A 12,432-nucleotide genomic window follows, 5' to 3' on the forward strand; every position below is an offset into this window, starting at 1 on the left:
TATTATTAATAGAAACTTTATTTTCATTGATTATTTCATTTAATATAATGTCAAAGTAGGTCTGTGCTCTAAGATGAGCAAAAGAACAGATACCCTAAATCTCATGAGATTTTTTTTTCACACTGTTCCTCCTAGTAGGTAGGGTATGAGGTTTCAGGGACCCCAATGTTGACAACTAACATTTTACCCCTTGAGACTTTATGTAAAAATACAAAAAGAAAGAGTATTAACATACAAGAACCAAATTATACGAGGGTATTATAATAAGCTCTTATGTTATATGCTACCCACCCCTTTAGAGTCGTAATAATGATGACTGATATTTTTCTCTGCAAAGTTCAGTATCTTTTTTTTTTAAAGTAAAATGTCAGTATATGTGAAAATGCTGCATTTATTTCTCCCAATATACTAAAAATAGTGGAAGTTTTAAAATTCTTCATGAGTCCAAGCTGGGACGTGACTATTACTGATGGGGTCTGTTGAACACACTAATTCCAATTTTGGCGACCATCAGCAAACTGTTAAAAACAACAACACAAAAACAAAAATGTCAGGTAAGGGACAGAACAGGCACTTGACTATTTTTTTTTTAAAAGGATTAGGACTCTGCAGGTCTCTCACTGCACAGTGAGCAGGTACCAAGGCAGGGCAGGCAGAGATGGAACTTCCATCCCTGGGGGCACCAAAGAAAAAACATGCCAAGGGGCAGTCTTGTGCTGAGGCCTTAAAGCAGTACATACGAGCCGGTGTTCCTAATCTCACTGCCAGTAATTCAGAGATGAGGAAATTGCAGGCTGGAAAGACCAAGGCCTCCCCATGGTCACAGAACTAACTAATGGTGGATCTGCAGCCTCCCAGTTTACTGCTCTCGACCTTGGTCTGCACTGACTATAGAACATCTTGCTGGACAGAATCATAACGATGACCAAAATCATAAGTAATCCTTTCCCAAAACAGATTTTCTAAAATTCCCCTACCTTCAGGGTCTCTCTGTTATTCTGGGATAAGGACTACATTTAAAAAAAAATCTGGTTTGGATTTTATAATCAGCTAATTAGAAAACAAATCAACAGAAATTCCCTTCTATCAAATTTTTCGATAATTAGGGGCACTCATACAACTAAGAAATAAGGGCCCACACTGAATGAGCTGCAGTCACGGCTCTGCACTGAGGCTGCTGCTTCTGGAGGCAGGAGCCAGGATGGACCAGAGAGCAAATGTGAGAGCAAGCTTTTCCAAAGTGAGTGAGTATATTTATTTCACTTTGCCATTAAATCAGCTACTGTTTTTGCAACCTCTCCTATTTATGTATAAGTTAAATCATTTTAGTTGATGTCCAGCATCAGGTATAGTGAAACAAGTAAATCTGTGGGTGTACATATTATGGGCATTAAACTAAAATCTACACCTGTGAGGAACAGCAATAGAAGAAACAGTACCTGGCACCTGCAATTAAGCCTGCAGGCATAAATTTCCTAGAGTAGTAGAATCTCATTCCCATAATGCCAGCCAAGGTTCCAGATGTAGCTGATGGGAAAAAGAAAGAGGCAAAGATCACTACACCTTATATTTGGGAGAAATAAAATAAGTGACCAAAGTCCCACCCATCTTTCAAGGGCCATACCCCATCTCATACCTCCCAAGTTACGGAGCTTCATTACCACCCACATCTTAGGAGCCTAAGCACAAACACTAGAATATAAGGCCTTCCCAGTCTGGGCCCAGTCATCCTGCACCACGAGGACAAACTGCAGGGAAACTGGAGCATGTAGGGGTACCAATTAAGAAAGGTCCTCAGGAATGTAGGGAAAAGAGAGGGGCGACTGGGGTAGCCGTAGAGATAGAGAAGACAACAACTTAGGGTGTGTTGCAAGGAGCGCTGATAGGACTTGCTGATGAGTTAGAAAGGTGGAGGGGAAGAGTGCAATCAGGACCCGAATGGATGGAGAACACCGAGAGAGACTGTGTGTGAGCACATGAAGTCAGGCCCTGAGACATCTAGATTTCAAGCAGACAACTGTACGTTTAAGTGTAAAGCTTGGAAGAGAGAGAGAGATTTGTGAGTCATTGGTGTATCAATGTAAGGCCTGGGCTTCAATGACGTTGTCATGCAAGAAAGTATAAAGAAGATTAAAAAAAAAAAAAGCCAGGCCTTAAGTACTTTAAATACTTACTTAATGGTCAACAAAAGAGAATGAGGAAATAAAAAGGAAAACCAGGGGAGTGAGAGTGGATTCACATACTGTGCCAAGAGCAGCCCGCAGGCCAAGCTAAATGTGGACTAATAAATGTACACTGGGTTTTGAAAAATACAAGTCACTGGCAGCCTCGGAGAGCTACGTATTTCCATGGACAAAAGGGATCAAAACGGGGACTGAAGTTGGTCAAGGATGTATGAGGTGTGAAAACCAAGACAGGAAGCATGACAAATTTTTTTAGAGAAGTTTCTGAAGGGGAAGAATGGCAGCAACTGGAGAAGGAAGTAGTGTCACGAGAGGTCCTTTTTGAAAAAATGGGTGAGATGAGCACATTTGAGCATAAGAGGAATCCATGTGAAAGGTGAAATACAAGTAAGAGATGGCATCTGTGACAGTGTAAAGCTCCAAGAAGGTATGGAAGAAGAGACCCAAAGCAGGGGAGAAGGGACTGGCCTGGGAGAGGAGAGAAACAGGACAAGGGAAGGACTGGAGCTCAACGGCACGAAGCTCGGAGGCCCGTGTGATGGCTGTTATTTTCTTCACACAGGCAATGAGGGGCATTTGTTAGAGTGAAGCGGGATCACAGATGGGAAAACAGGTCTGAAAGTCATTCTGGAGCTTGCGCGAGGGAGCTATTAGACAGTGCTGAGAGCTGGGCGCCTCCTTCTTCCCCAGCACACCCCAAACCAGCTATTGCTGACTCCCCTTCCCAGCGCAGGCAGACTTACGCAAACCACTGTTAACATGCTTGCTCTCCCACCATCCTTTTAAGGGCTAGCCCTGCATGTTCTCTCATACTGTGGGTATGTGGAGACAGTGAGGAGCCCATACTCCTAGCAGACTTTCAGACACATGGGGGTGGAGCTCAATAAAATGTACCAAAAGCCACACTGATAAGAAGTAATCTTCCCTTCCCTGCACTCTTCACTGTCTGTGCTGCTCACAGGGCATGTCAGCAGCCCCACAGAGTCACTTTTTATGTCTCCAATTAAGGTATAGGTTCCCTGAAGGCACTTTTTATGTCTCCAATTAAGGTATAGGTTCCCCATGTCTTACTAATTCAGCTTACTGCTAAAGGGCTAATGATCTGAAATGGGAAAAATGCAATAATGACGAAAACAACCCAGACACGTGACCCTTTAGTGATGCTCAAGAAGACAGTGTTTAATGGGCAATCACAATGGTTAAGAGACATATACTTGCCTTATACAAGTTTGATACTAATTTCACTAGGTAAATCTAAATTCATGAGGTATGAAACCTTTCCACATTCTGTACATAAAAGGTAAGCAGAAACCAGGGAAACCATTTAAAAACTTCCCTAGGACTTGGCAGAGGCAGTGAAACTTATTAATGTAAGAACCTGACACACCCCACCAAACCAGGGCCTTTGGTAGAGTATTCTGAAGTGAAGCTGACATACCTAGGAAAACCCAAATGTTCCTCGGATCCTGAGACAGCTGATAGGCACCCAGGCCTGCTAAACCACCGAAGAGGAGCCCAGCAGCCAGGGATGGGACACTACCTGGAGGAAAACAAATACGCCTGTATTGTAGTGTCAAAAATTCATTTCATTAACAGAATCCATCAGACTTCCCTTCCTGACAACAACAGCAAAGAGAACTCACAACACAATTCACAACCAAGTTCTCAAGCACAAAAATGTTTTCGGGAATTTCCTAAAGAGCTCTGGTAAAATTATCAGAGAAGTCAGGATCAGATCATACCACACCACACCACTCCTCTCTCCTCTAATAGGGAGAGTACTTCTACCTAAGAAGGGCTCCTACTGCTTATTAAAGCACCCATTTAAGAAACAAAAAATTATGGCAATTTGGGGTCCATTCATGAATCACCTCTATGTTTTTTAAACAAAAAACCATGCCTCTGTATTTGCTGTTTGCACCCCTGCAATCAATTCCATATCATGTGAATGCCATATATTTTACCCATGTACTACCCATAGGTGATACTGTATTTTGTGCTCACAAAAATCATCAGATCTTTTGTACATAGTGGCAGTATTGTAGTGGATCGGAAAATGTTTGATATCTCAGCAATTTTGCATTTTTGTGTCTCAAATAAAAACATGTTAAAAAAAAAAAAAAAAAAAGGAAGAAGGGATCCTAATCAGGCCTGATTAATTCATCAAGGACTGGAACTGTCCATGGACAGGACCTTGGGCAAATCCCAAAAGGAGAAGGAAATAGGGTAAGTTTAAAAGATTTGGAGAGTAAGAATTCTGGGGGGTGTGTGTGCATGTCGGGGTGGGGATGCAGATAAGGAAGGGTGAGAAATAAGCAGGCTTTCTGACACACCCCTGCCTAATTTAATGAAGACACTTCAAAAAATGAGTATGTGAAAACTACAGGTTTCCTGCTACTTAAAGAGCACAGCAATGGCATTCTGGGGTCAAGGCTGATGTGTGGCAGCTGATGATAACAACAATCTGCTACCACTCCTGCCCAGCACCTTTAAACAAAGAGGCAAAAACAAGTGGTTCGATAAGAAGCCTGGCTTAGTTCAACCAGATAACCCAAAGGCAAGTGCAGGAGCTGCTACAGGAATGACAAGCCTGAACTCAAGCTAGAGAGCCAAAAGCAAACCTGATTCAAATAAGACTGCACTCTGGGGACCCTGGGGACTCTCTCTTCACCACGAGCAATGTGAAGATCCTAAGAGGTTAAGTAACTACAAACCATACCTGCTTTTGCATAGCCAATGATCCCACCAGAGGCAATCAGTGCTGCATAGCCGAAGCCAATCCAATGTAAAGGCACTCTGAAAACGAAAGTTAAGGAATCAGCTTCAACCAAGTTTTTTAAAAAACAAAAAGACCCACAATCATAGAATGGGACTAAAAGGTCATCATTACAAAACAATCCTATCACTGTAGAAATGAAAATAAAGCCCAGAGGTTAGTTGACTAGCCTAAAGTCACACATCTAGTCAGGGGTGGAGCTGGGACTCAAACTGTGGCCTGCAAGTCCACCTTCCCATCCCCAGTGCTGCCCCAGCAGTCTACTCTCAGAGCCCTTTTCAGAGGGGAAAAGGCGCTGGTTTTGAGAAGCTGCTGGCTATTCCACTCCCATTCTCTGCGCACTTACAGTGGCCCGGAGTCCTTCTGCATGGTTCTCTTTGGCTCGGTCCAGACAGGAGACGACAGCAGCCTGCGCCTGCAGAGGGGCTGGATCAGAGGCGGTTGGTGGCACAGCTCTAACAGTCAGAAAGAAGCGGTCGGAGTTCCAGCTCCACCCCTTAGCAGATAAGAAGTAATGGGCAATTGCCCAACCTCCCTAAAACTCAGTTCCCTTCACTGTACCATGAGGATAACAATGGTAGCAATTTCTCAGGGCTGCCGTGGGCATTAACTGGGATAGTACGTAACAGTGCTGAACCAATCATTTTCGTAATAACCTCGATTCTAATAACACAGGCCCACAGGAAACTGAGCAAATTGCACTGACCAGCTCTGCACAGGTCAGGAGTTAACCTTTCAACAGTGAACCAAGTTATGCATTACTAAATCGGAAAACAAGTATCTTCTGTGCCCTTAATTCAACTATTTTAATTATCCCTTTTAGGGGAGAAGGGTGCTGCCTTTCGCCTTGGCTCCAAGAATCAAACTATTTCAATATTTAACGTTTGTAAAACTTCTAAACGGTCATTTACTTCTGCTACCAATTCACAGTTCTTGTGAGGGGAGAAGGGAGAGTAAAATACAGGAAAACTCAAGTCCTAGGGTCGGCATTACATACGCCCTTGTTAGAGCGACTCCTAATTTCTAACATGCACCTGAAACCCAGTGAGGCTAAGGCCGAAGGCAACACCCCACTTTCGTTTCGTTTCCACTGTTAGCAGAGGGGGCTTGGACTCCCGCCCGGCCATCAAGTCAGAGCGGCCCTGAGTTACCGAGATTTTTAAGGAGACGAAGCAATCACGCCTCCAGGGAACTAAGCAGCCCTACGGCCTCTGCCTCCAGAGCTCAAGGTTTCCCCAAGATCCACAACCTACTGGGAGGAGCAGAAAATGCGCGTCTAGAAACGCAACCGCGACGCAGCCCAAGGGTCCCGCCCGACGAGGAGCACGCGGCACCACGCAAGCCTCTTACAGAGCTCCGGAGTCGGAACAGGGGCAAGAACAATCCCGCAGAGCGCGCGCCCGCACCCGCGCCCGCACCGGCGCCGCTCGCCCAGGGGCCTCCGCGGGTCCAAGACGCTGCGCGAGCCTAGCGCGCGAGAACTCCGACGCCGGAAGTGGGGGGACGCGCCCTCGGCGTCCCGGAAGCAGGGGGCGGGGCCGAGCGTGGGGGCGGCCCCGAGCGTGGGGGCGGGGCCGAGCGTGGGGACGGAGCCTGAGGCGGAGAGTCGCGCGGGAGCCCAGACTCCCGAGTCCCCGCCCGCGCGGACCGGCCGCTTCAGCGCCGGTTCCGGCTACCAGCCCCCCCTGGCTAAAAGCGGAAAACCCAGGGTTTAAGTCGGGTCTTGGTTGACCAGGCCGGTAGTGGAGGCCACGGAAGCTGGAGGCGGACGTCGGAGGCCGGATTCTGAAAGGCCCCATTCATGGCGGGACATATTACCGGGTGTACACTAGATGCGGGCCATCCGGGAGGATTGTCGCTGTGGCCCGAGAGGATTGTCGCTCTGGCCCGAGAGGATTGTCGCTCTGGCCCGATCACGTCGTTTGCCTACTAGGGGCAGGGACTCCTTTCACCGGCAGAGAGCACGGTGCCGCCGGCTGCACAGCTGGCTCACGTCGGTGTTTGTTTTACACTCTAGACTGTGAATGAGGCTACTGGAGAAGCACCTTAAAGGGGGACAGAGGGTAAGTTCAATATAATTTACAACTTCCTCTGCGCTGTCCCAGTGCCCACAAGACATTATCTCCACGCCCACTGCAGATCTGCTTCTCCGCCCTGCCTTTCCCGGGCCGTTCACCCAGCTGATGGACATCAAAATGTGGGTGTCATCCTTGATGCCTCTTCATCCCCTGCAAGTATCAACATGGATAAGTCTTATAAATACAGTCTTCAGTGGAAAGGAAATTGAAACACATATATACTCTAAAAGGAAAACTTGCAGCAGCTCCTACCTGGCTTCTAGATTATCAATGTTTACCAGAGCTGGTTCTGGACAGCCACCGGTGGTAATGACTAAGAACTTGGAGCGATTCCTACCGGAATTGCTAGGCTCTCATCAACCTAACAGAAGACTCTCCTGAAAAGCTTAATATCCTCCAGGTCCATCCATGTTGTCACAAACCAAAGATGGGACTTGTTTTAACTAGCTGGATGGCTTTAGGGATTCATTTCTCTCTATGCAGGTTATGCAGGTGCAGGCTTCAAACCTTAAGGTATACCCCCCATGATAGACTTGAAGGACTTGAACCACAGAAAATTAAGTAAATTTCCTACAGTCCTAGTCCTTGGTAGATCTGTTATTTGAAATAAGGTCTGTCATACACCCTTAGCTCTACATGATGCTGCCTCTTATAGTGTCATTCCTCAACCAAAATGCACAGCTCTTCTGTGTGTGTGTAGTTCATCATAAAATATAAAATAGGGTCTCTGAATTGCAACCAAAAGAACTGTGTAAGATGTCTCCCACAACTTTTTCACATTCTGTCCAACTTGGACTAATCACATTTATATTCACCTTGCCATATAACTTACTCCATATCTCACTCATCACAAATTTTTTAAAAGTCAAATGAAAGGAACTGGTTTCTGCTCTGTTTCCATTAGTTCTACACAATGAGTTGTGTTTAGTAATGTTTCTAATAGTATTAACATATTTTAGGAGAAACTCAGCATTTTTTCTCCAACCAACCCCCCTTCCCTTTGACAATCAGCTTGTTCTCTGTATCTATGGGTCTGTTTCTGTTTTGTTTTATTTATTTATTTGTTTTGGTTTTTTTAGATCCTGCATATAAGTGAAATCATATAGTATTTGTCTTTCTCTGTCTGACTGATTTCACTTAGCATAATCCCTGTAGGTCCATCCATGTTGTCACAGATGCCAAAATTTCATTCTTTTTATTGCTGGGTAATATTCCATTATATGTAGAACCACATCTTTGTCCATTCATCTATCAATAGACATCTAGGTTGCTTCCATATCTTGGCTATTATAAATAACACTTCACTGAACATAAGGCTGCATATATCTTTTCAAATTAGTGTTGTTGTTTTCTTCAGGTAAATACCCAGAAGTGGTATTGTTACCAGGAAACCTCAGTGGGGTTCTGGCTGCTGATTGTTGTGTCCAGTTCAATGGAGGCAGGGTTGAATCATATAAGGTGTTTATTGAGAAGTCCAGCCAACCCAGAAGACAGGGAGCATATGAGCATCCAAAACCTGTCTTAAGGAGTGGCCTGAGGGATAGGGTTATATGGGGCAAACTGAGGCTGGGAACAGAACGTTGCTACGTGCAGTCCTGGAAGTTCGCAGATGTCATTCTTGTCATTCTTTTGTTCTTGGTCGTCAGGCGATGAGGCGATATCTTGACTTACTGTTGGGTCGGCCTGACCATGCATCTTGGTCATCTGGCAATGTCTGGATAAGGGAATTACCTTAACTCATTGTTCACAGCTGCATCACCTTAATTGCTTCGTCTGGGATCAAGGGGAGTGTACGGGTGCAAAGGCGTAGGAGAAAGAAACTTAGGCAAAAAGAAACATAAATCTCTGCTCACGTACGTATATGTGTTCTACAATTTTATAAGTAATATAATTATATTTTAGATTAATTTAGGTGCTCAATCTTTGGACATTATAAGTGCCCCTATCAGTATTACTGGGTCATATAGCAGTTCTATTTTTAATTTTTTAAGGAATCTCTGTACTATTTTCCACAGTGGCCTCACCAATTTACAGTCCCACCAACAGTGCACGGGGTTCACTTTTGTCCACACCCTTGCCAACACTTGATTTTTTTTTTTTTTTGATATCCATTTTGACAGTGGTCTCTCACTGGATTTTTTTTTTTTTCATTTTCATAAGAGTTTATTTGAACCAAAATGAGGACATATGCCTGGGAGAAAGATCTCAGTTGCTCTCTCATTTGTGGTTTTAATTTTCATCTCTCTAATGATTAGTGATGTTGAGCACCTTTTCATGTCTGTTGGCCATCTGTATGTTCTATGGAGAAATGTCTGTTCAGGTCCTCTGCCCATTTTTTAATTGTATTGGGGCTTGGGGGGATCTTTCGGAGGAGGGTTGTTGAGTTGTATGAGTTCCTTATATAGTTTGGATATTAACCCCTTATTGGATATATCATTCATGAGTATATTCTCTCATTCAAAAGGTTGTCTTTTCGTTTGGTATATGGTTTCCTTCATTGTGCAAAAACTTTTAGTGTGATTTAAGCTCTTAATTAGGAGCTTAAATTGAATTACCGGAACCCTGAACCACAAACATGTAAATGGGGTGTCACCAAGAGTGTGTAAAGAAATGAGTTCCAATTTCTAGATTTTTAGGAGTATTTTATAGCTTTGTTTAAAGAGTGATAGCATCTATTCAATAAACCTTTCTCCGAGAAATAAGTGAGATTATGAAAAAAAATGCCTGTTTTCTCTATCCTATATGCCACGTTTCTAGGACTTCACGTTAGCCGTAATAATAACATTAGCAAAAGCATACCATGTGCTTGTTATATGCCAGACACTATTCCAAGTGCTTTACATAGAGGAACTCATTTAATCTTCATACAACCCTATCAACAAAGACTATTATTATATCTTACTTTTACACTTTGAGGAAAGTAAGGGAGAGAGAGGTTATCTAACTGGTATAAGGTTAGTACATGGCAGGGCTGCATTATCTCCTTTAGACTCTTCTCAGTATGGTGACCAGAACAGTCCTGTTACAAGTCTGTTTGTGTCACTATTCCTGAGGTCAAAGCCCTGCACACTATCTCCTTGCCTTCAGCCCCTATTCCTATCCCCTTGCTCATGCCACTCCAGCCTCCCTGCTCCCACCTCCTAACACTCCACATGCTCCTTCATCTGCCAGGAACCTTCTCCCCAGATAATCCCTCACCTACTCCCTCCCGGCCTTTAAGTCTTTATTCAAATGTCACCTCAACCAGGCCTTCCTGAATTACCTTATTTAAAACTGCAACTCATCTGCATTTCCCCCCACAGCTTATTTTTCTCCATGCCACTTACCCCCAATATGCTATGTAATTTACTAAATGTCACCTCCCCACTTCAACATGTAAATTCCCCAAGAGTGAGGATTTTTATGCAGCACTTAGAACAGTGCCTGGCTGGCACGTAATGGGTGAATAGCTAAATGGATGGGTGGGGGGAGTGAGAAGTGAGAGGCTAGTCTGGAGAGGAAAGAATGAAGTCAGCATGCAGAGTCAGAGACAAGAGGGACAGGTGGCCATGGCTACACCCTCCCCTTTTTTGGGTTCTGGTTCTCTTTCTGCCCTGGGTCCTGTCAGATACCGGTCTTCTTGTCATAAATCCACCCCCTCTGGATAGCCAGACTTAGTTTTTGTATTTTGCAGCTAAGAGTCTTTCTTAACTGAGGTAGCTCCCTGTCGCCTCTGCCAGAAATGCCGTCTTGTCCTTGGCCAAAAACTCAACCTTCTCTTTTCTAAAGTCGTCAAGCTGCCCGGACCATCCCAGCCATTCATGCAATAAATTATTTACAAAGCTTTTGTCCTTTGGGCAGGGATCATGTTTTTCCTTTCAGCCCCCAGAATCCGGAATAGTACTTGGCACATGATGAGCACTTAATAAACAAATGGAAGGGAAGATATGGGTGGCATGTGGGGCATTCTAAATATTGAGGAGTGAATTTGTAGTGATTTATTCATACACAAGTATCAAAGTAGAAAATTCAGTACCTAAGATGGTTAAGACTATATGCAAACTGTACATTTCTAGGAGGAAAAGGAAACAAATCGACCTGCTTCTCCCAAAATGAATTACATATTTCAGTGTGAACTGTTAGTATGTGGGAAAGGCAGTGGCCTCCAAGTACACTACAGGCAAAATCTGCGAGAGGTCATGGAGGAGAAAGGCTCACAGACCATATTTAAATGTCCCAGTCACATGGTTAATTAAATTTACAACAATGGGAGAAGGGGAAAGAGATGGGATAAATAAATGCCTTAGGAGAGGCTCCAAGCCAGGTGAAAGGACCATGCTACCTAATCTTGCATCACAGTGTCATATCCCCCTGCTCCTCTCAACAGTTCTTCCTCCCGACGGTTCTGAAGACCAGAGGTTTGAGCAAGGAGAGCCGCAGAGGGAACCACCCCACCACCACCCCCCAAGCCATGACACACACTTGCCGCAGCCGAGGCAGGCACAGGCAAGCCGGGTGGGTGGCTGCACCTTGCCTGCTGGCCTGTGGAAGAGCTGTTTTATTGCAAAATCATGCAGTTCATGTATTAGGAACATTTAGTGCTCAGATGTCGCATGTATGTTTAGGGCCTGAGAAAACTGGGTATCTCAGACCTTCTATTCCTTTCTATCCTTTTTTTAAAAAATGTTTTTTTCTTGATTTTAGAAGAGAGGAAGGGAAAGGGAGAGAAACATAGATGTGAGATACATTGACCGGCCACCTCCTGCAGCAACCCGCTCCTGGGGATGGAACCTGAAACCCGGGGCTGTGCCCTGACCGGGACTCAACAGATTACCTCACCCCCCTTGCATGGGACTATGCTCAGCGGACTGAGCCATACCGGCCAGGGCCTTTCTATCCACCCTTCTTTAACACACGGTCTATTTACTAACTACTTAGTCTATCTTATGAATTCTGCCTATGTTTAATACACTCTGTTTACTACCTACTTATACTTCCATCCTAAAAGCTTTCCTCTGGTTTACAAATGCAGTAATTGTCTTTAATAGAATTAAATATTCTCAAAAGCAAATGTCCACAACTGTATTTTTTGTCCATACCACATAAAAAACCCTGCTGCCTTTGCGATAGTCCAGGTTAGATGGTGTAATGTGAGCCTCTTCATTAGACCATCAAACACTTATTCGGGCACAAAACAATTCCTAGTATAGGCATTCAAGTGAGAAGAGACAGACAAATGCATTTAGAGATGGCTTTGCACATTCTGATGGTAGAAGGTGATGTGTCCTCATCACCTTCCACCCAGGAGGGCAAGCTGGTCCTGCTCCTCATGGCTACTATAAAAGAAAGAATAGGTTTGGTTAGACCAACCAGGAGCCACACAGCTGCAGGCACGAGAGGGAAAGGCAATGGCAAT

At 44.4% G+C, this 12,432-nt stretch overlaps 1 protein-coding gene across 13 annotated transcripts; it reads right to left on the reverse strand.

Annotated features, from left to right (window-relative positions):
• LOC308561169 (transmembrane protein 14C) lies at nt 1-6,456 on the reverse strand. 13 transcript variants are annotated; one of them, XM_081145772.1, is made up of 6 exons: nt 6,310-6,456; nt 5,306-5,374; nt 4,903-4,979; nt 3,622-3,723; nt 1,440-1,527; nt 1-518 (listed from the first exon to the last, which is right to left on the reverse strand). In XM_081145772.1, the coding sequence occupies exons 2-6, from the start codon at nt 5,326-5,328 to the stop codon at nt 464-466; spliced, it is 345 nt and encodes a 114-aa protein (XP_081001898.1). In that variant the 5' UTR covers nt 5,329-5,374; nt 6,310-6,456; the 3' UTR covers nt 1-463. The 13 variants fall into 13 exon arrangements, with proteins under 13 accessions (XP_081001898.1, XP_081001906.1, XP_081001902.1 ...); XM_081145780.1 differs by having other exon boundaries at nt 5,306-5,385; XM_081145776.1 differs by having other exon boundaries at nt 5,306-5,414.
• Between the last annotated feature and the right edge of the window lie 5,976 nt (nt 6,457-12,432).

Source organism: Miniopterus schreibersii (genome assembly GCF_964146895.1).
Source record: "Miniopterus schreibersii genome assembly, chromosome: 8".
Taxonomy (NCBI): Eukaryota; Metazoa; Chordata; class Mammalia; order Chiroptera; family Miniopteridae; genus Miniopterus; species Miniopterus schreibersii.